General features: G+C 36.3%; 1 protein-coding gene across 1 annotated transcript in view; it reads right to left on the reverse strand.

Moving 5' to 3' along the window:
• LOC126969211 (nuclear pore complex protein Nup93-like) overlaps positions 1-21,561 on the reverse strand; it is a 43,059-nt gene extending 21,498 nt beyond the window's left edge. Inside the window, exons 1-12 of the mRNA XM_050814538.1 lie at positions 21,184-21,561; positions 20,931-21,111; positions 20,551-20,853; positions 19,750-19,892; positions 19,178-19,411; positions 15,409-15,550; positions 13,989-14,157; positions 11,855-11,960; positions 10,783-10,868; positions 9,822-9,948; positions 6,827-6,992; positions 3,570-3,650 (exon numbers count right to left, since the gene is read on the reverse strand). Coding sequence (XP_050670495.1) covers positions 3,570-3,650; positions 6,827-6,992; positions 9,822-9,948; positions 10,783-10,868; positions 11,855-11,960; positions 13,989-14,157; positions 15,409-15,550; positions 19,178-19,411; positions 19,750-19,892; positions 20,551-20,853; positions 20,931-21,111; positions 21,184-21,353 — 1,908 coding nt within the window. The 5' untranslated portion in view covers positions 21,354-21,561. The remainder of the gene's footprint in view (positions 1-3,569; positions 3,651-6,826; positions 6,993-9,821; positions 9,949-10,782; positions 10,869-11,854; positions 11,961-13,988; positions 14,158-15,408; positions 15,551-19,177; positions 19,412-19,749; positions 19,893-20,550; positions 20,854-20,930; positions 21,112-21,183) is intronic.
• Between the last annotated feature and the right edge of the window lie 997 nt (positions 21,562-22,558).

A 22,558-nucleotide genomic window follows, 5' to 3' on the forward strand; every position in this document is an offset into this window, starting at 1 on the left:
TTTATTTATTTATTTATAATAGACACACCAACAAGTTATTCTAAACTAAACAAAAATAATAAAAATATAAAACGAACATTATGAACAGAATAGCTGTCTTACAGGTATGTACAGCTCTGTTGTATTATTAAAGATAATTTATTGTTAAGATATTTTACTGTCGGGGTGCTCTGTGAACGGCTGAATCACTTGGCGTTGCGTAGAGACGTCGCTTCATTGTGTGTCTACTACCGCATTTATCACGGGGAGTGTTCCGAAGAGCTGTTTAACCTGATTCCTGCCGCCGAATTCTACCTTCGCACGACACGCCACAAGTTAGGATATCATCCCCACTATCTGGATGTATGGCGATCCTCCACAGTGCGGTTTTCAAGGAGCTTTCTTCCCGTACTACAAAGCTGTGGAATGAACCTCCTTGTGCGGTGTTTCCGGGACGATACAACATGGGTACCTTCAAAAAAAGCGCGTACACTTTCCTTGATTGCCGGCAACGCTCTTGTGATTCCTCTGGTGTTGCAAGAGAATGTGAGCGGCGGTGATCACTTAACACCAGGTGACCCGTACGCTTGTTTGTCCTCCTATTTCATAACAAAAAAAATATAATATTATTTTAGCTGATGTAAACAAGTACTGAATACTAAACAATACATGCACAAAAGAAATACCAACTGCGCAGTGTGGGACCGCGGTAGACTTTAACCGCCATCTCACTCGTACTCACCCATATGCATACTGCCTCGTGCTCTCCTACAGCTACCCTACATGCTTGTCTGGCAAGGGGTGGTAACTATCAAAAGTGTCTGGTTAATGAGGAAACATCATCTACTTATTACCTAAGTATTTTAATAATGTCCTATGGTATATTGTTATGGGGCAACGCTGCCGATATTAATACAATATTTGTGCTGCAGAAGAGGGCTATTCGCTAATATGAAGAAGATAGGATAATAATTGAGAGAAAAATTCAAAGAAATTAACACCTTGACTTTTGCTTCTCACTATATTCTTGATAATGTAATGTATGTTCATAGGGACTTATGTGAATTTGCTAGAAACTGTCATAACCATAATGTTAACACCAGGAACAGACATAAACTTATGGTGCCTACTACTCGGCTAAGTCGAGTTAGTAAGTCTTTTGTGGGGCGATGTATATGCTTTTACAACAAGATTCCAGAAAACGTTCAAAACGTATAACGTAAGAGTATTATGTTATTCAAAAGAATTGTTAAAAAACGTTTGTGTGGTAAAGGGTAACATAAATGACTTTCATAATGATACCACAGATTGGGAAAGGAGTGACCGCCCTCAGGCTATTAAATAATAAGTTTAATTGTACAATATTAATTTGTAAACATATTTTTTCGATGAAAAAAAAAGCCCGCTGAGTTTGTTGCGCCCGTTCTTCTCAGGTCTGAGGCATTCATTTTGGAATGGGTGGTAGTATTTATCTTTCAATAAGTGATATTAGATCCTATTTTGAATAAAAATATTTGAATATGGATTGTATTAAAATATTATATTTTAATACAATTAATTTAAGCTAATTCATTTCTGACTTCACATAGTCATTAGAGATGACCTAAGGAATGTCTGGTTCAAAGCATAGTATACCCATAAAGTTTCCCCCTAAACACCTAAGCAAACATTTAATTTGTAATTCAAAGAACTATATATATTTATATTACTATTATTTTATAAGTACAAAAAAGGGCTTAATGGTTTATTTTACGCTATAAAGCGCAATTTTGAAATGTATTTTTAGTATTTTCTAAGTAAAAAACCCGCTAAAATCATAACATTTTAGGTTTCGAAACGCAACGCATATGGTTCGAGTAAGAGAGACAAACTTATGCAAAGACTGTAGTGCGTCATCTCTCTCACACCGCGGACCACAGAGAAATTTACTTAAATAAATTTGCCACTCAGTAAAAGACAATAATTCATGGTACGAATTTTAGCGATTGCGATTTGCGATAGCGAAGAACTGCATCGGAATCGCATCGCTAATTAAAAGTTGATGGAAGGCCTTCAGGTATTAAGGATTCTAAATTTTTACCGTATATTTATATTAACCATTTTAAACAGCCACGATTACTACTGTAAGTACATACTTTATTGAATCCTTGACAAAGGTCGGTCCTCTATGTGTTACGTATTTTACTGTCGCCAAAAAGCACAGTGTTGTTGGTGGCACAGACAATTCATATAAATATTAAGTAATACGTAATACAAACGATATTACAAACATTATTTCCTTGTTTAAATTATTAAACTCAACATTTAATGTCAACTTAAGAAAAAAAGCTCTTCGGGATAATTTACTAAGATGCTGGTAGGTATATTTTTCACATTTCCCTCGTTGGCTCGCCGTCAAAGTCAAATAAAATTTATTCAATTAGGCTTAAACATCTCTCCACCATGACGTTGGCCGAATCGTAGACATTCAGTCGACGGAGCCATTTAATTTAAAAAAAACAATTGGCTCAAACAAAGCGCTTTTGAATCGTCACTATATATTTCTTTTCAATTGCTGAATTAACCATATGTACGTAAAAAGTTGAGCTCGTGAGATGAACATACAAGAAACTCAACGGCCACTGTTTTCAATCTTATATTGTAAGGTGCTGCATACAATACATGAGACGTGTTTAAATTATTGAAATTATTTAATAAAAAGTAATAAAGAATTAAATGTATAAATATAAATTATCAAATATTGGATGCATCAACCTTAAGAGCTTGAACTCATTGTTTGTGTAAGGATGCTTCGTGAACATGCTGGTCGTGATTACTGTTACAATAATTATGGGTGTACCTTTGTAATTCGTTGAACGAAACCAATCTCCAGAGATAAGATGTATACGATACATTTCCCAGACATTTAAGCGGCAAATAATTTTTTTTTTTAATTACCTAGTTGTAAAAAAAAGTGTTGTATGCAACGCTGTAGGTATAACGAGGTCAAAAAAGGCTCATGACGTCTTTTATTGCGCAACCCACACCACTTATGACTTATTGTTGTAAACAATAATTGTTGCATAAAATAATAATATCCGGACGACCGAGCCTTGCTCGGATTTTTAAGAATGTACAAAACTTGAACAAAAAAAAACTAATAGGACTTCTGGATTCGAACCGGGGTCTTCTGCTTTCCGGATCACCCAATGTCCCATCTGAGCTATAATAGTCTTGTATATAGTGGCGAAATTTACCTTTTGTATTCTAATGTTATGTTTCAAACATGGATAAAACCATTTTTTTTAAATTGAAACCTAGCTAGATCGATTTATCACCCCCGAAATCCCCTGCATACTTAATTTTATGAAAATCGTTGGAGCCGTTTCCGAGATTCAGATTATATATATATATACAAGAATTGCTCGTTTAAAGATATTAGATATGTATTTAAATAGCAGGTAGTACCAACATTATCGAAAAATCTAAAGTCTGTCAAAGACTTACGCCAGCGTATTAAATTTTCTAAGCATTTTACATCTTTTAATTTTAAATTTATATAAACATAAGAGATAGATGTAATTGTAATGAAATGAGTAATTCACACATACCCCAGCAATGTCATACACAGTGATGGCATCTTCAAATAGACCTTTATTCTCAAGCTGTTCTGCAACATTGAGGGCAATAACCTGAAATAATATGTTATAAAATACATTATATATTTATTGACACACTTTTTACACAAATTATCTTGCCCCAAGTTAAGCATATATAGCCTGTGTTATGGGTTACAAGACAATGATATATTTAATACAATATACTTACTTAAACATACATATATTCATATAAACATAGATAATTACATTTAAACATCCATGACTCGGAAAGAAACATCCATATTCATCATATAAATGCTTGCACCTACCGGGATTCGAACCCGGGACCTCTAGCTTAGTAGGTAGAAATAAAAAATAAAAAAAAAACAAATAAAATTATTAATAAAAAACATGTATAAATAACATTAAACACAATACAAAAAAATAGTTATAATAGGTTAGTTTCATCTATCAAAATTAAATTATGAAAGCATGTTATTTATAGTTTTTACCATAAGAAATACGCATTCCATGCTACATAATTAAAATCATAGTTATATTATGTTATGTCACGTGGCCGACCACCATTTTGTGACGTCACTATAGCATAAATAATTTGTTTTGGCAACGCAATAACGATGCGAACTATACAAGGTCGTTTTTATTTTTTTGAAAATCAATAAGTATTGTAATGCAAATTTTACTGTTCTTTGTTTATGATATTAATTTGATTTAATTTTTATTGAGAAGATACAGTTTTTTTATAAAAAATAACATTACAGACTAGTAATTGTACACATAAACCTTTAGTTTCCTATATATAATAATTTATTTATACTAAAGGCGCAGTTACATAAATCAAATGAATTATTTATACTTAACAGGTGATTTAAAACGAAAAGTAAACTTAAAAATAATATATGAAAGTGTAAATAAATGATATTAATCTTATAGAACTAATCACATACAAAAAAGTTTTAAATTGAAGCAAAGAGGAACTAAATAAATCTATAATATAATCTAGAAAATTTATCATTATACAGTTTAGTAGCACGATTAAAAAAACAGTTATTGGCATAACAAGATCTACGTTTAAAAGTAGAGAACAAAGGATATTTACGACAAATTCATTGTAAAAGTTATTTTATGTAATATAATATAATAAGTTTATATAACATAATAAATATAATTAACACGTCACGATCATGGCTCCGTTTTTGGCGCGATTATTAATCTCTTTCAACTATCCAGTGTGTCCACTCTGATAATTCTAATATTGACACTGTGAGCCTCTGACCGATGTCAGCTGTGAGTGTGTGATCTTACATCATTTATACTACTAGAAACACTATGACAGCTGTGAAAACGTCGAAAAAAATATATTTTAGAACTAACTTCTATTTTGAGCAATTCAGGCACACTAACACAAAGGGTCACACAAATCGCGAGTGTAAGACGTAGCTTGTCACGCACACTAAACTATTATTCCTGGCCTGTTTTATCAGTTGTTGTATCTTATAAATTATCTAAGCCATTAGCCTCCTTTGCACAGGATGCCGGCTAGATTATGGGTACCACAACGGCGCCTATTTCTGCCGTGAAGCAGTAACACCAGTGGGAGGCTCCTTTGCACAGGATGCCGGCTAGATTATGGGTACCACAACGGCGCCTATTTCTGCCGTGAAGCAGTAATATGTAAGCATTACTGCGTTTCGGTCCAAAGGGCGTCGAAGCTAGTGAAATTACTGGGCAAATGAGACTTAACATCTTATGTCTCAAGGTGACGAGCGCAATTGTAGTGCCGCTCAAAATTTTTGAGTTTTTCAAGACTCCTGAGCGGCACTGCCTTGTAATGGGCAGGGCGTATCAATTACCATCAGCTGAACGTCTTGCTCGTCTCGTCCCTTATTATCATTAAAAAAAAAATTGACAGTTAACACACTCGTTGTATTAGACATAATTTCGATTCACATTAACCCTGCCATCATTATTAAAGTGTGTCATCTCCCCGCGTTCTTCAAACAAGTCTTGCTACTTTGTAATTTGCGAATAAGCTTGTTTACTCGTATTTGTCTTTTTTTAACATATGAGGGGGCAAACGAGCAAGAGGCTCACGGGATGGGGAGAGTCGAGGCAACCACCCGTGGACATCATCAACAACAGGTGTCAAGAAATGTGTTGTGGGCCTTTATTATACTATATTCCATTATAATGTATGTAAACCACCAACTCTTAGTAAATCCCACTTATTTGTACTGGATATTTAATAAATCATACAAACATTTTAAATATAACTAGTAGGTACTCTCATGTTGATAACTCAGTTCTAAAAAGTAACATTTCAGTAAAGGCTTCCAAAAGAAAACAACTCGAATTGTTACTGTGAGAGACAAAAATATTCTAGACTTATGAAGAAATCATCCTCCTCGCGTCGGTTTCCTCAGTGCTGAGGGGCGTGATCATCTCGACAGAGTACTTTTTTGCGTATTATTTGCCGCCATCTGCCCCTGTCGGAAGCAGAGTGTAAAGCGTCGTGGACAGTAGTTTCAAGGGCAGTGCGAATCTGATCGGTCCATCGCATGGGGCTCCTTCCCTCCACATTCCCTGTTACCACCAGTCTCTCCAGGTTGTCTTCATCCCTTCTGGCGATGTGACCGAAATATTCTAGGACCCTACGCAAGCAGATGGTAGAGAGCCTAGTCACAATGCCCAGCCGTTTCAGGATCGACACATTAGTTCGGTGTGCTGTCAAAGGTATGCCCAACATCCTTCTCCAGCACCACATTTCGAAGGCATCGTTTTCGGTCGGCTTTCTTTAAAGTCCATGTTTCAGCGCCATATATGAAAATGGAAAACACCAGTGAACGCACAAGATTGGTCTTGGTTTTTATGCTGATGGTTCTACTCTTCCATATTTTCTCTAATTGTGACATGGCGACTTTTGCCATGCCGATCCTACGACGAATCTCTCCCTTGCAAGAACCATCGTTGCAGATTTCAGAGCCCAGGTATTTGAATCTGTTGACCATTTCTAATTGTAGTGTTCCGGTAAGCTCCAACCTGCCAGTCCGATCCACAACCAAAATAAACTACATTCACATATCAACTTGTTTCTCTGTGGTAATGGTGGGTTATTGTTTAAGGAACAATTTCTCATACTTATCTGAAACTTACTGAATGTCGGACTTGTAACACTTTAGAACTAAGGTATCAACGTAAGTTTTTGTCTTAATAGAAAATAAATAAATGTATTAATTGAAAGATAGTACCTTGCTGTCAATCTGCGGGCTATTGAATTGGTCCAACAGGCCCGTGCTTCTAATGCCTGTGACAGAATCAACTCGACCGAACAACATCTCATAGTCTCTGCTCTCCAGCGCTAAGTCCGTACAACAGCACATGAATAGGTTCTTGCCACTCGGATCCTTGAGGTTCCTACAAGAATGTTAATTGTTTTAATTAAGCAAGTAATTAAATTTTAATAATTCGAACGAGCAAACAGGAAACACACCACATTATACAGCATCCCACATCCCATGGCTATGACACATACAGGGAGGGTGAATGTTGTAACATTTTACTGTAAGATGACTTTATTATAAAAAAAAAAAAAATTTAAAACCACACTCATAGATTTTAAAATAATTACCTAAGTGAACTGGGAATCGAACATCATAATGTCAGTTGTATATCCTTACGGCATGTTAGCTTTTCATTTTTGTTAACAAATTTTTGCATGAAATGTTAAAATTCATGGTCTTCTTTTTATTTCCGATGCTATATTATGTAGCAAAAAAAGCCTTATGATGAAGCTTTTCAATTAGTAACATTTTATAAGCTACAGGGTATTTTTTTCTCGTGTAGCGGGTTCAATTCCCGGTTCAATCGGGTAGGTTACTTTGGTGAGGGAAAAACTTATGGAACTTGCGCACATGATAAATATTTGAACATGGTGTTGTTAAGGGGAATAACTACCTTCTCAAGAATGGTACTTTGATACACTTGTGCCGATGTTTTGATACCTTTTTCACAAAAGTATGGCACAGTCACTCTTTGATAGCTGATACCTCAACAAACCATCACTGAAGTCGGATAGTGCGCACCCTTTACTGATGTCCTTCATGTAACTTTATTATTATATGTCCTTTATGTAACTTTATTGTAATAATTTCTTTTTATAAATTTTAAATGAGTCTTGGCACTTTTAAAAAATATGTATTTTAAAATATTATTATATTTATTAACTAGGTTACACATACTAGCTAATAAGTCTGTAATTAATCTTATTTGTAATAAAGAATATTTGAAATTGAATTGAACTCTTTACTGAATTCTTACTCTGTCGACAAATTACGAAGCTTCATTAGAGCTTTGAGCATAAATGATTTTGTATGTTAAAGTGTTGCTCAATTGTAAAAAAAATCTCATCCGTAAACAAAATGTTTCTATGACCTTCCTTTGCGTACCGCTTCAGCAGTTCTTTCGATCTTACTATCCTATTCATTTTTAAATTATCAGTTAAGAAATGACCAGTATGTCTCTTATAGGCTGAAAGTGATCTTTTAAAATACGCAACATGTTTCTAGGTACTTCATTCTTCTTCATCTCCCTAGATAAAAATTGGCTTTCGGACAGGATTTTTTCGAATTCTCTTACTGCTTTGGCCATCTTTTTCGTACGAACACAACGTGGACGGCCATATCTTTTTCTGTCACAAACAGAGGAGATCTAATTGCACCTATTAATAGCCCGGTACACAAACATTTTACTAATACCAAGCGTATGGAGAGTTTTAAAAATTGCACTTGGCTCCATACCTTCATTTTGTAATGCAATCACAGCGATTCGGTTCTCTTTATCACCCCACTCCGCTTTAATATCGCAATATATTGGACAATGTATTGGCGTCAAAATGAGAAAACTCAATCAACAATCGTACAAAAATGGTAGATTCCAAATTCAAATACCGCGGTATACTCAGAAGTCAATATAGCATTAATGGTTTAGCTCTAGAGGATAAAACTGATATTAGAGACTTAGGGGTTTTTTTTATAACAAACTAACGTTTCTGCCTCATATTGATAATGTTATTAATAAATCTTCAAAAATGCTAGGCTTCATCATCCGTAACTGTAAAAAATTCCGCAATCCAACAACTAAAATAACCCTGTATAATGCTTATGTGCGCAGTAATCTAGTATACTGTAGCATCGTTTGGTCTCCTCAATACAACATTCATCAATTAAGAGTTGAACGCATTCAAAAACTGTTCTTATGGCACCTTGCTTTTTCTTGTAGGGTACATAAGCAATTGCCATCGTACTGCGATAAGTTGAGACACTTTAACTTGAAAAGTCTTTCTGTTCGACGACAAATGCTAGATCTAATATTTTTATACAAAATAATTAGAAATCAGCTCGACAGTCCATCACTCGTGCACTCCATCAGCTTACGAGTTCCCCGCGGAGTACCAAGGCGTGCGCAGGTCGGAGCTGGCCTGTTCCATCAGCCATTTGCCAAAACTAACCTTAAGCAATTTTCTCCCATACCACGTCTATCAAGAACTTATAACTCCATCTGTGGTGAAGTAGATATTTTTAAAGATTCTTTACCTGCTTTTAAAAAAAAAATACGAGATTGTTAGGCGCCAAAATATGATTAAAATTCTTCTTCTTCTTTTTTCTTCTTTTCATATTCGTATCTTGATTTTATATTATTGTTTTCTTGGTGTCACGGAAGCAAAGACTGTGCATGTTGTGACACCTTAATTTGTTATACATTCAACTCATTATTTGTTAACATTTGATATATTTTAAGCGTATTAGAATGTAACAACTACTGGTTGTCCTATAAATAAATAAATAAATGTAATATTTTGTTTATTTTTAATTGTATTTACTTATGACCATACTCAGTGTAGTTAGGCACTTTTTGGATGGGTGAAATCTAGTGAGTTCGTGTCACTGAAATGGACGTTGCAGTAAATCTGTAGCTATACATATATATACATACGCGTCTTTTTAGAAAAAATGATAATGGATACTTAGAATTTAGTATCGTATAGACGAGCTGCCACCCCGATAATGCGTTACCTATATTGAAATGCTAATTCCAACCGTGGCTGACTGTAGACGACTTGTCAATCAAAATCAGTTACTGTAACTATAGATACGCTTGCCTTTTCTATCTTGCCGTATCTCTGTTAGAAATGGGAAAGGTGCAAGGATGTTCATGGACCCTATGGTAGAATGTCTGACAGTTTACCTCAAGAAGAAGTAATAGTGCAAGGCGTCCACGGGGTCGGTGAGCTCAAACTTCCTCACGTACAAGAGTAACAGTCTCGCCAAGTTGAGTCGTCGGAGTGGTATCGGGTCGTCCGTATCGACTGACACTGGAATTGAAACAAGGAATCGTTAGAGAATACAATCAATTATAATTACTTTATAGAACAGATATACACTCAATTATAATAAAAAAAAACATTAGAACATCTTCATAAATTAAAAAAAAAGTAAAATATATTAAATATTTATAAATACTTTAAGTAATCTTTGTCTTCAATGGAAAATATATTTCATATTTTTATATGAGAAGAAGTGACGAGACGAGTAAGTGGTCACCCAAGGATAAATGATATGCCCTGTCCACTACAAACTACAATAAAGGTCACCCAGGGATATATGCTATGCTCAAGAACCTTCAAACCAAACCATCATACCAAAAACTCTATTGTTTCAAGGTATTGACATTGACATATTCGTAAAACTACAAATTACCTTAGTTCATAGTTACAGTGGTCGCACATTCTTGAGACGATGACAAGTGTTTTTATGTAGGTATATTATTTACAAGTTTAGTGTGAGCCACGCAAATATTAATCTACCTTCAATATTGAAACCATTTTTAGTTGTTTATTTTATGCTTAAGATTGATGTATTTAAGTATAATTTATGTTTTTGTTAAATGTGTAAGCATTCTTATCCGTTGGAAAGAGCGGTCTTCCCTAACACAGGTTCTGCGAACTTAAAAGGGAAGTCCTTCAAATACTATTTACTAAAATGCTAAATTTTTTTGATTGTACAATAAACAACTACCCACAACCACACTTAAAAAAGGCCTTTTCTAGAAGGATGTAATCCAGCGTCCCATCAGGGGGACCTTGCCTATAGCAAAATTCTAGCTACGCTCTTCCCAATAAGTAGTAAAACAGTATGTGGTTACTTACATAAAGGTGCTTGCACATTACGGGGAGTTCCGAGCAGGAACATGTCGTGTAGCGCCAGAGCCATGTGAACACCATGAACTTGATATCTATATTGAAAAATAAAATGAACTTACTCAGCAACTTACTTACTAGTCACTTTATCAGTATAGAGAATGTCACCAAATTCCATTCCACCCGTGGCAACCCTAATTTTGATGGCTAGCAAGTAAGTGATCGTCATCACCATATCAGCAGGAAGACGTCCACAACTGCTCAAAGGCCTCCCCCAAAGATCTCCACTATGGTGGGTCCTGCGCTGCCCTCATCCAACGTATTCCAGCTATATATCTTGACCAGATCGTCGGTCCATCTTGTGGGGGCCTACCAACACTGCGTCTTCGAGGACTTTACTGCCCTAACGGCCATCTGTCCGAATGAACTATGTGCTCTGCCCATTGTCATTTCAGTATCGCAATCATCTGGGCAATGCGACTTTGGTTCTACTACGGATCTCCTCATTTCTTATTCGATCTCACAGGAAAACACCGACCAGAGCCTTTCCATTGCCCTCTGAGCGAAAATGACCTTTCTCATATGGCCCATAGTTAGCGACCACGTCTACGTACCGTAAGGCATCACTGCCATCACACATTGGTTGAAAACCGTCGTCTTCAGACACACGGGACGAGAAGATTTTAATTGCAAGTCATTAATTTTATTTTATTAGTCTGCCGCCTCAGCGTGTCCTAACTCCTATTCAAACTCTTATCTGTTGGTGTGTTAAAATACAATGTAGAGGAATATATAGCTTTGTAATAGATATTACATTCGAATGCAGCTATTATATCTTTCGCGAGCAGTAAAAAATTATTTTGACAAGAGGGTGCGATAGCCAAGTAGCTTAGAACTATGAAATTTGGCAAGTAATGCTGTCTTATACTACAACTATAGAGAAAAATCTGAAAATGTATGGATTACTGTCTGCCTTGCTGTTGTCCGATTATTATTTTTATTCAAGCACAGTTCGATGAATCGCAAAATTGACAAAATATATTATTTTAACATTATAAATTAATAATATAAATGCACCTGCCTTGGTATCCTTGACAGAAACTCGATGGCTGGCTCAAATTGTCCGGTTAATGTTAACACTTGGAAGTATACAAGTGGTTTCTCGTATGCATGATAATGTGTTTCTCCTGAAAAATATTATATAATTATAGTTGTGAATAAAATTTTGCAGAATGCAATAATATACTTAAAATAAAACACTTTGGTGCCACACATTAGTGTTTTTATCAATAATCAAGTTAATATATAAAAATTTATCATGGGGGTTTGAATAATTATTATTTTCTGGATAAAATGGCCATAGGTACTAAGTTTCGTCAGAATTCGTCAAAATAATAACAAAAAAAGCAACTGTGTGGTTTTATGAAATTACAATGCAAGTGAAACAATATAACAAATTATTATATTATCATTACTAGTAGTCAAAAGAAAAAAAAAAAACAGATATATTTTATGATTAATTTATTCATAAAATATAAATATAATTTAATAAAAAACCTTTGTCAGGTGTGGGGTTCGAACCCACACTCCCTCTCTCGGCCAACCTGTCTTGACACCTTGTACTTGAAATTAATGATTCAACTTGACTCTCGGACGTCTGTAATGCGACATGCGATTGATGGAGAAAAAAATTGAGGCTATGTATTTATGTAATGAACAGAGTTACTTGCTCATTTATATGCCGTCAAGAACGTCGAGCCAAGAAGAGAGTACGAAGATCATTCGATATTCGTCTTAGCTCGGGTGTAATTGGCGTGCGGTGAGAGTGCGGACGAGAGCAGGCGCCGGCCGAGCGCCGAGCTGACGGTCAGGGAACAACTGTCACAGAACGTGCCGGGAACACCACGTACCTATTACCTCATCGTTACTAATGTGTTTGTGAAGTGTACCTTCTTTTATCTACACCCATGCTTTAAATGCTCTATTAAAGTATCTAAAACAGTTAGCTTATTGCCAACATTAAAACACCGAATGTCCTTATAACAAACGAGTGTTGTAATGAAATTCATTACAACATTATACCATATTTTTTCAATACAACACTCGTTTGGATGATGTAATGGTTATCAGGATTGGCTTTTTTAATGTTAGCAGTAAGCTAACTGTTTCAGAATCGTTTATAGAGGATTTATATTATGGATATCAATAAAGTCTTGTATGGAACTGTTGATAATTAGGTAAAACACTCGCGTGATACTATTATCACACTCGGCTTCGTGTGTGTTATAAAGCTACATTCGTGTTGTATTACAAGGTTTATTACACAACAGTTGCACAAATAACTATTACGATTGTAATGTTTGTTTCTGATTATTATACGGTATGTTTGTAAGACAGTGTTTTACTTAATGTCGTGATCAACAGCCACGAGGACCCTGATCATGTGACTGGCCATGACCCGTCATATACATGTATTATTACACATTTACAAGTGGAAGAGTCTGCATATCAAACATGTTAGACACCTCCAACATACATTGCTATGCAGACGACAGCACGGGTAGATGCCATATACACGGGCCATGCGGGTCTCTCTCGGGGAATCGTCGACCAGTGCCAGGAGAAACTTCGTCTTCTATAGTCTCCCACTGGTATTTATATGGAGTATTGCCGTTATCTCTGGTCTGGCGCACCCCAGTATCAGCACGATCCATTTGACCGCGTGCAACGCAGAGCAGCTCGAATTGCCGCGGACCCAGTGCTCTGTGAACGGCTGGATCACTTGGCGTTGCGTAGAGACGTCGCTTCGTTGTGTGTCTTCTACCGCATTTATCACGGGGAGTGTTCCGAAGAGCTGTTTAACCTGATTCCTGTCGCCGAATTCCACCTTCGCACGACACGCCACAAATTCTTCTATTCTTCAAAATCTTCCACGTACTACAAAGATGTGGAATGAGATTCCTTGCGCGGTGTTTCCGGGACGATACGACATGAATAAGCTTCAAAAAAGCGCGTACACCTTCCTTAAAGGCCGACAACGCTCTTGTGAATCCTCTGATGTTGCAAGATAACGTGGGCGGCGGTTGTTAAAAGAAAATGAATATAAATTAACCACTTCATAATACTGTGTCGGAACTGAAATAGTATTAAAATTTAATCGAAATTGATAATTTGTTTTCAACATAAAAGGAATACAAAATATTTTGTTAACTGACCATATTCCTCTAGTATCAATTTCTGCAAATCAGAGTACGAGAAGGTCTCCGATTCATTTCCTAATCGTGTTTTAATGATAGACAGCTTGAGCCACAGATAATCGTCTGCAGTTTTTGCCACTTCAGCATGTTCATCACTCACATCACAGCAGCCTATTACACAATAAACCTAAAAATAAACAACTCGCATAAATCAAATAATTGTGATGATTATGTTATGATTATTTGTGTGAGTTTTAATGAGAAGAAGTAGCAAAAAACTCATGAACACTCTTTTAACTCAATATAATTACCTACAGCTTCACCAGAGTTATGTTCGGACGATCATAAAATGTCTTTTTAAAAATTATTATTTATTACACAAATCACTAATTACAATAATATTAGAATATGTGTTACTTAATACAAGCCTGGAGCGAAAGTAAACAATAAAAATATTAAATTAGAGACAGTAGAGCACGGCAATACTTCAAGCCGGCCCACATACTAGCGCTCTACAAAGCGCAGGTCCGGCCACACATGGAGTATTGCTGTCATCTCTGGTCTGGCGCACCCCAGTATCAGCTCGATCCATTTGACCGCGTGCAACGCAGAGCGGCTCGAATTGTCGGGGACCCAGTGCTCTGTGAACGGCTGGAGTGACGTCGCTTCATTGTGCGTCTTCTACCGCATTTATCACGCGGAGTGTTCCGAAGAGCTGTTTAACCTGATTCCTGCCGCCGAATTCCACCTTCGCACGACACGCCACAAGTTAGGTTATCATCCTCACCATCTGGATGTGTGACGTTCCTCCACAGTGCAGTATTCAAGGAGCTTTCTTCCACGTACTACAAAGCTGTGGAATGAACTTCCTTGTGCGGTGTTTCCGGGACGATACGACATGGGTACCTTCAAAAAAAGCGTGTACACCTTCCTTAAAGGCCGGCAACGCTCCTGTGATTCCTCTGGTGTTGCAAGAGATTGTGGGCGGCGGTTATCACTTAACAACAGGTGACCCGTACGCTCGTTTCCCTAAAAAAATAAATAAAAAAAAACCGAAGTTCATCGTCAGCGTCCATTCACTTGTGCACTCTGCAACTCAGCTCTTTCACAGTGATGGGGCCCCGGTAATGCCAGTATACATTTTTTTATTCATTTATTTATTTATTGTATACAGTCACTTTATCACATAATATTACATCATATTTGGTCCCTACACTAGGCGTAGCCTGTCCGGTAGGCAAATAAAATTACATTCTATGGTTAACAATATGAACCGAAAGGTCAAAACAATTGTTTTACATAATCTATGGAGCAAGGAAATGGAAGAACAAGACAACAACAATGTCTAATAGAAATTCTCAAATGTAAATCATAAAAAAACTCAAGTTGAAATACAACTTGATCTATCCTAATTATTTATATGTAAATAGTTACTTACAGCTCTTTTATATGGATCTGTTGAATTTCTAACTTGAATCCTATACTGGAAGTTAACAGCTGTTTGTAATTTCTCACTCAAAGCCTTCTCGGGATTTCTCATGTGTTCTTCCAGAGCTGCTATGAACTCCTCATGCTCTCGACTAAATTAAAAAAAAAATACAAATCAATTTAATAAAGATAAAATAGAATTGTTTAACTCAATGCAGTTAGAAGACATTGAATATTTAGGAAATAAATAAAGAAAACAGTGGCAAGATCTCTTTTGATGTACAAAATAAAATATAGGATATTAATTAAAAGCAAGCCCTTAAGAAACCCCATCAGCCTGGCGCAACTATCTTGACTTCAAAATGTATGAAACGCGTACTAAAAATAATGGCGGCAAACGCTGTCTCGCTCTAACATATATTCGACTCTTTTGTTTGTTTTGGTTTGAGTGACATGTGATTATATGTCATTCATTCAAAATAAAAGTGACTGTTAACAATTTTTGGTACGAATTGTCGTTTTCTTTTACTTTATTCGTGTATTATTTAGCGGAAATTGCTTAATTATTTGAAGAGTAAATTTGTAAGACATTTCTAAGCTATACAATGTAAAGAAAAACTTGTCAAATACGTAGTTTAAAATCTGGCCGGTCAGATGGAAGTTGGAGAGTTTTCATAGCTAAATTACCCTTTAAGCTAATAAATAATGCTTAAGGTGATTAAAAGTGATAGAATATTAATTAAATTCATAATATAATAAAGTAAAAATTATAATGTTATAACCTATTTGACACTTTTTTATCAACAGTCGATATTTTATTATTAATTAATGTTAAATTTATTTTTATTTATTTCTTTCATATTTATGGTAGGTATCTATATTTTTGTTCAATAAGTTTATTGATCTTAAAATAGTTTATAAGTTTCATTAATTAATTAAATTAAACCTTCAAAATCCTTTTTAATATATTATTTAAATATATAAATAATATAAAAAGGACTGTGTGGTTTTATGAAACCATGGTAAAAATGAAACTTTTTTTCACATTATAGACATTTAACTAAATATTTTTGGAATGATATTCTGTTAAGGGTATAAAAATCGCTTTACCAATCTTAATTTTATAATAATAAATAACAACATTTACATTAAACACTGACAAAAACAAACAAAATAGCAATGGCACAAATGAGTAATAAATAGTCTATACACTACACGGTCATCTGCTGCGAACTATAGGCGTCGCCCGACCGTCACGCGACATGCAACACACACACGAAAAAGTTTGAGACGATATAATAAAAGTTTCACTTTAATTATTTAAAGCCTAAAAATTAGGGTAAAGTAATTTCTGTTAATATGTATACTGTTCTTATTTCAGATTCTACGACATCAAAACCATTTATTGCAACATCTGAAAAACAAAAACCAAAGACTGTCAAAACCGCAACTACTAAACAACACATAAGAAATTATATTAAAAAAATATTAATTATGTAAATTGTTTTTATCTTTGAGATAACTAACACGTATCCCTAGTCTAAACCAGTTGTACTTGTCTTAGGTCCATCTTCAAATTAACAAAGGGAACCTTAAAATTAGATCACATTTATATTAATGTAACTGTCGATATAAGAATATATATACCTTTTTTTATGGAATAGGAGGACAAACGAGCGTACGGGTCACCTGGTGTTAAGTGATCACCACCGCCCACGTTCTCTTGCAACACCAGAGGAATCACAGGAGTGTTGCTGGCCTTGTATATATATATATATTATATTTGTTTAGTATAGTGAACTACCGATAAAAAATATGGATTGATTATAACCCTTACATTGATTTCCTATATTGGCAGTTCTGCTATTATGTCACTAAGTGATTATGTTGGTATCAAGATTTATTAATTGTTTCATAAAAGCGACATTTCTCATCATTTTCTACAGCACTTCCGTCTCTTAAACATAGTGTTTAAATTCTCTTTGCACCCCATACGATATTCATTGATTGATTGAATTGTTTAATTGAATCTTATATTTTTATTGTTTTAAGTGTTTTTTTGAGTATGTGAGTCCAACACATTGTTTTTTCTTTGTTATAATAACAACACTAACCCATTGTATGTGTTGTGTGGGTGATTGTGATATTGTATTTTTTTTACCACTGTCAATATCACATTTCAATTAAATTATTGATAATATTATGTGTTTTGTTCATATTATGAATTGTGGATGTGCTTTATAGTCTAACAGCATTTTAATTTGTTTCAGGTTTAAAATTAGAAAATCAATCTATCTTAGCATTGCCCTGTGCTTCCCCGGGGCGTAAGAAGAATAGGGGAGTCCCAGGCCCAAGGGTATCTTAGAGGCAACTAAGGGCTTTTCAGAAGTGGGAGAGTCACGCCGCTGTCTTATGACGTCAGCAAAATCGGGCCAGACTCGTCCGGGTTAATTTCCACACTCGCATAGAATACCGGCGTGAAGTAGCGGCTTAGTGCCGCTATGTTTCGCATGGGTTATCTTCTGGTATACCTAATACATAGATGAGCAGCGGCTATCGAAAGCAAGGGGGGAAGGCCTGGCAGTTAGCCTTAGTTAGGATATACCGAAGGCCTTTGATCGTGTATGGCACAAGGCGCTCCTCTCAAAACTTCCATCGTTTGTGCTTCCCGAGAGCTTATGCAAGTGGACCTCCAGCTTCCTCACTGGGCGCAGCATACAGGTCATTGTCGACGGTTATTGCTTGAATCCCAAGCCCGTGAACGCTGAAGTACCCCAAGGCTGTGTGCTATCTCCCACAATGTTTCTTCTGCATATCTATGATATGTTGGACACCTTTGGACACAGCATTTACCACTATAAAAAACACTGTTTGTAATATCACCGCTCTTCGACAGCACTACCCTTATAGCCTCGCCTAGTATCGGAATAGTGGGTCTCGAGCGATTGCCATATCCGCGGCCATCTGGAGAACAAAGCCAAATTGGCTTCGAAGGAACTGGGCGTCATAAATAGCACGGCAATACTTCAATCTGGCCCATATTCAAGCGCTGTACAAAGCGCAGGTCCGGCCACACATGGAGTATTGCTGTCATCGCTGGTCTGGCGCAGCCCAGTATCAGCACGATCCATTTGACCGCGTGGAACGCAGAGCAGCTCGAATTATCGGGGATCCAGTGCTCTGTGAACGGCTGGATCACTTGGCGTTGCGTACATCGCTTCATTGTGTGTCTTCTACCGCATTTATCACGCGGAGTGTTCCGAAGAGCTGTTTCACCTGATTCCAGCAGCCGAATTCTTGTGGATGTGGCGGTCCTCCACAGTGCGGTTTTCAAGGAGCTTTCTTCCACGTACTACAAAGCTGTGGAATGAACTTCCTTGTGCGGTGTTTCTGGGACGAAGGAAGGGGACGGGCCGGCAACGCTCCTGTGATTCCTCTGTTGCTATCCCGCTCAAAGTCACGCGTGGCGAGTGTAGGTACTAACTGTTACATTTGGCTTGGCACCGATTTCAAAGATATCAATATGTAGCACATACACTTCTTTTTCACTCTTACATATTTTGTTGTCTTTGTTTTATCTATGGTTAGAGCTGTCATGATTTTGCAATTTTTATGTGGTTGTTGAATCTGATGACTATTATGTGTTTGATATTATGTTCTTGTTTCTTACAATTATAGAAAATGGGGGTTAGCTGTTTAGTGTATAAATAAAAGTATATAAGGTATATATGTTTCTGCACTATATAAAAATCCCTTTAAGTAAACTGTTGATACATTACCCAGCTTTTCTTAAGCAATGCAATGCTGCACCAGCATCTCCACTTCTTAAACAATAGTAAACCATTGGCCACAGAGGTCTGTCATCAACCACACCATCAGCTAAGCCTTGCGAGCTCTGCCCTATCAGGCGCAATCCAAGGAACCCTCGTACCAGTGGTAATGTGCCTGGTTCTCCACCTCTCATGGCTATACCTGGATTAGCCCTCACCACATCACTCATGTATTGCTTATACCTAAAATGTAACAATAGTATAATTTGCATGCTAATATAAATTAGCTTAATAAAAGACAATTTAATAAATTTAGGATCTTAAATAGATACTGTATTCGACACAATAAATAAATTTCATTTCATTTCCATATTACAATTAATTTAATTAAATCAATTTGACTTCAATCAAACTTTACATGTCATAAATAGCTTATGTTTATTTGAATTTTTGATTTATATGCTAATGTTAAATATAGTAATTATTTAAATTAAAATTTCTTATTAAATAGGTAAAACTACTCATAAGATATTCTATTAGCCTGTGCCACAGCCGCCATACTCTTATATAATATGAATTACCTCTTTTCTAAATACTTTTTCCCTTGTGCAATGAGGCATTGCTGAATAGTGGGGTTTCCTCTGGCTTTTAATGGATCCTCATCTCGAACCAAAGCAGGAACATTCGACATAGTTTTAATTATTTCCCACATTTCTTTAACTTTCTGTAAATAAAAATTCCAAAAATAATTGTTAGTGTAATTTGTATGTTAGTCGGCAATATACGTATCTCATTGAAGGCTGTAGCTCCAGAACCCTATCTGCCTTTAACTCTATTTGCCATTGTGTTTGGCTCCAGATATTACTGCACCATTACAACAGTCTCTTCCGGCAATCAACACCACATTGTCACAAAAGCTGTGACGGCTTGGAAGACAGCAACTTAGGTTAACTGGGACTTTAACAGGTCATGCTCTCCTAAATAAGAACTTGTTTTTCTTTGGGTGTTATACACAGCCCTCTTTGCAGAGCCTGTTTAGGGGCAGAAGAAACAGGCCATGTCATGCTTGAGTATCAAGAGGTGGCAGAATACATGGCACTATACCTTGGAAGGCCGGGGTCACTACCAGAGATCATCAGCAACATCATGGGTCGGCTAGGCTCACTGGTAGAATTGTGTTGACATGAGTAACACTGTCAACCTTTCACCCAAAAAAGGTGCACATAAGATGTTGAGTGGGGAAAACAGCCCGCTAAAACCTATAGGTATCTCAATTCAAATTCAATGTAAGCCCTACTAATTCTAGCCTATTATAGAGTAATGAAGTTAAAACAAACCAGTTCCTCAACTAGCCAAACTAATGCAAAAGTTCTAGAACTTACAGGATCATTATTATCTTCAGCAACTTGGGAGAACTTTTGGTGCAATGCTGTTCTTGACTTAGCACCTTGGAACACCATTTTATTATATTGTTGAATTTGTCTAGAATAGGCAGCCTCAATGTCATCAAGCATTGAATGACCAAACTTTTTAGGGGTATCTGCAATACTTGGAGGCTCTGGTGTGCGTTTGAGGTCTAACCAATTTTGAGATGGTCCAATCATAGCATTCATTAGCTTTATTTTTTCTTTATTCCATTCTGAAAGCATGTGTTCCCATTTCTGGTCTTCTGTTGTTTGTAATGACTGAAAAATATATTTCAATTATCTATCAAGACATGTATGTAAGACATGCTCATACAACATTTTCATAAACAGCTTACATTTTTATTTACTTCATCAATCAATGACAAAATAGCATTTTCTCTTTCATTCTTAAGGAAGCTCTCAATATCTGAATCTGCTATAGGTTGCAGTGGCTCAAATGTTCGTTTTGATGACAATGTTTCTAATTTTTGAGATATTTTTTGTAAATCTATACCTTTGGAGCCAAATAAAAGATGTCTGCAAAGAAATATAGAATAAATAGCGTAAAAAGGGGTACATGAATTAATTAACATAGCAGACGATACATACGCTTGAATGTCGTTGGTACCAGATTGAATTACTCTGGAGTAGAGTTCATTGGAAGCCTCAAGCACTTGACCAAGGGAGCGTTCAACTCTAGGTAAATCTTCATTTCCCTCTATTTCTGTAGTTAATTGCTCTGCTTGTTGCAAAAGTTTACTGAAATCTTCATCAGCCATCTCTAATTTAACAGGTTATAATTTCGAAGCTAGAATAATTGCCTGCAACCTTGATCTACAAATATTCTACCGACTACACAAGATACTTGAGAAATTTCATTCGGAAGCTTAGTTAAGGTATGTCAATTTGTCAACTAAATAATAAAAAATGATTTTAAATAGTTCAAAATAAAGCTCGTTCTCGCCGCCTTTTCACTTTTGACATAATTTTTTTTTTTTTGGATTTTATGGCCTGGTAACGTATATTCAGTTCGTTCACAAAGAGGATGTAATTTTTTTTTTATGGAATAGGAGGGCTAACGAGCGTACAGGTCACCTGTTGTTAAGTGATCACCGACGCCCACAATCTCTTGCAACACCAGAGGAATCACACGAGCGTTGCCATGTCGTATCGTCCCGGAAACACCGCACAAGGAAGCTCATTCCACAGCTTTGTAGTACGTGGAAGAAAGCTCCTTGAAAACCGCACTGTTGAGGACCGCCGCACATCCAGATGGTGAGGATGATATCCTAACTTGTGGCGTGTCGTGCGTAGGTGGAATTCGGCGGCAGGAAACAGGTTGATTTTAATTTTGTAGTGTGTATTTTGTTTGTTCGAGATATAATAATTAGTAGTTACTGATTTGGTAGGTGATTGTGTCCTCGAGACGCAGATCAAAGCAAGCAAGCACGATGTTTGGTCTGGTCGCGTCAGTTGAGTGTGGCAGTAGCGTACATAACATGGTGTCGTAAGGTCGTGATGGTGTCCACGTATACTTGTCTATGATGCAATGCATTTGAATTTGTATTATGTTCTTTTCCTTTTGATGTGTGGTGTCATTATGTTTTATATTTTCTCATTATTATACTCTTTGATTTTCTTATACACAAGTAAAGACAATATTTTCAAGTATTATTTACGTTTTAATTAATTGCTATAGCCGCTAGTCCACCCTATCCGTGGGATGAATATCTAGTGGCAAATGGAAGAAGGAAGGAAGACCTGGTGCTTACAAGCACAGGCGATTCTCATAAGATACGATTTGTGGGAATACGCTAGTGGTGAAAAAACGTTAGCGGCAATTGCGACTGCCGAAGAAAACAGTGCGTTCCTAAAGTAAGACTTAAAGGCAAGGTCAGAGCTACTTTCACTTCTATCTCCACCAGAACTTAAACAAATTAAAGGATGTAATACATCCAAGGAAGTATGAGAAAAACTAAAGTCT

Source organism: Leptidea sinapis, chromosome 17 (genome assembly GCF_905404315.1).
Source record: "Leptidea sinapis chromosome 17, ilLepSina1.1, whole genome shotgun sequence".
Lineage (NCBI taxonomy): Eukaryota > Metazoa > Arthropoda > Insecta > Lepidoptera > Pieridae > Leptidea > Leptidea sinapis.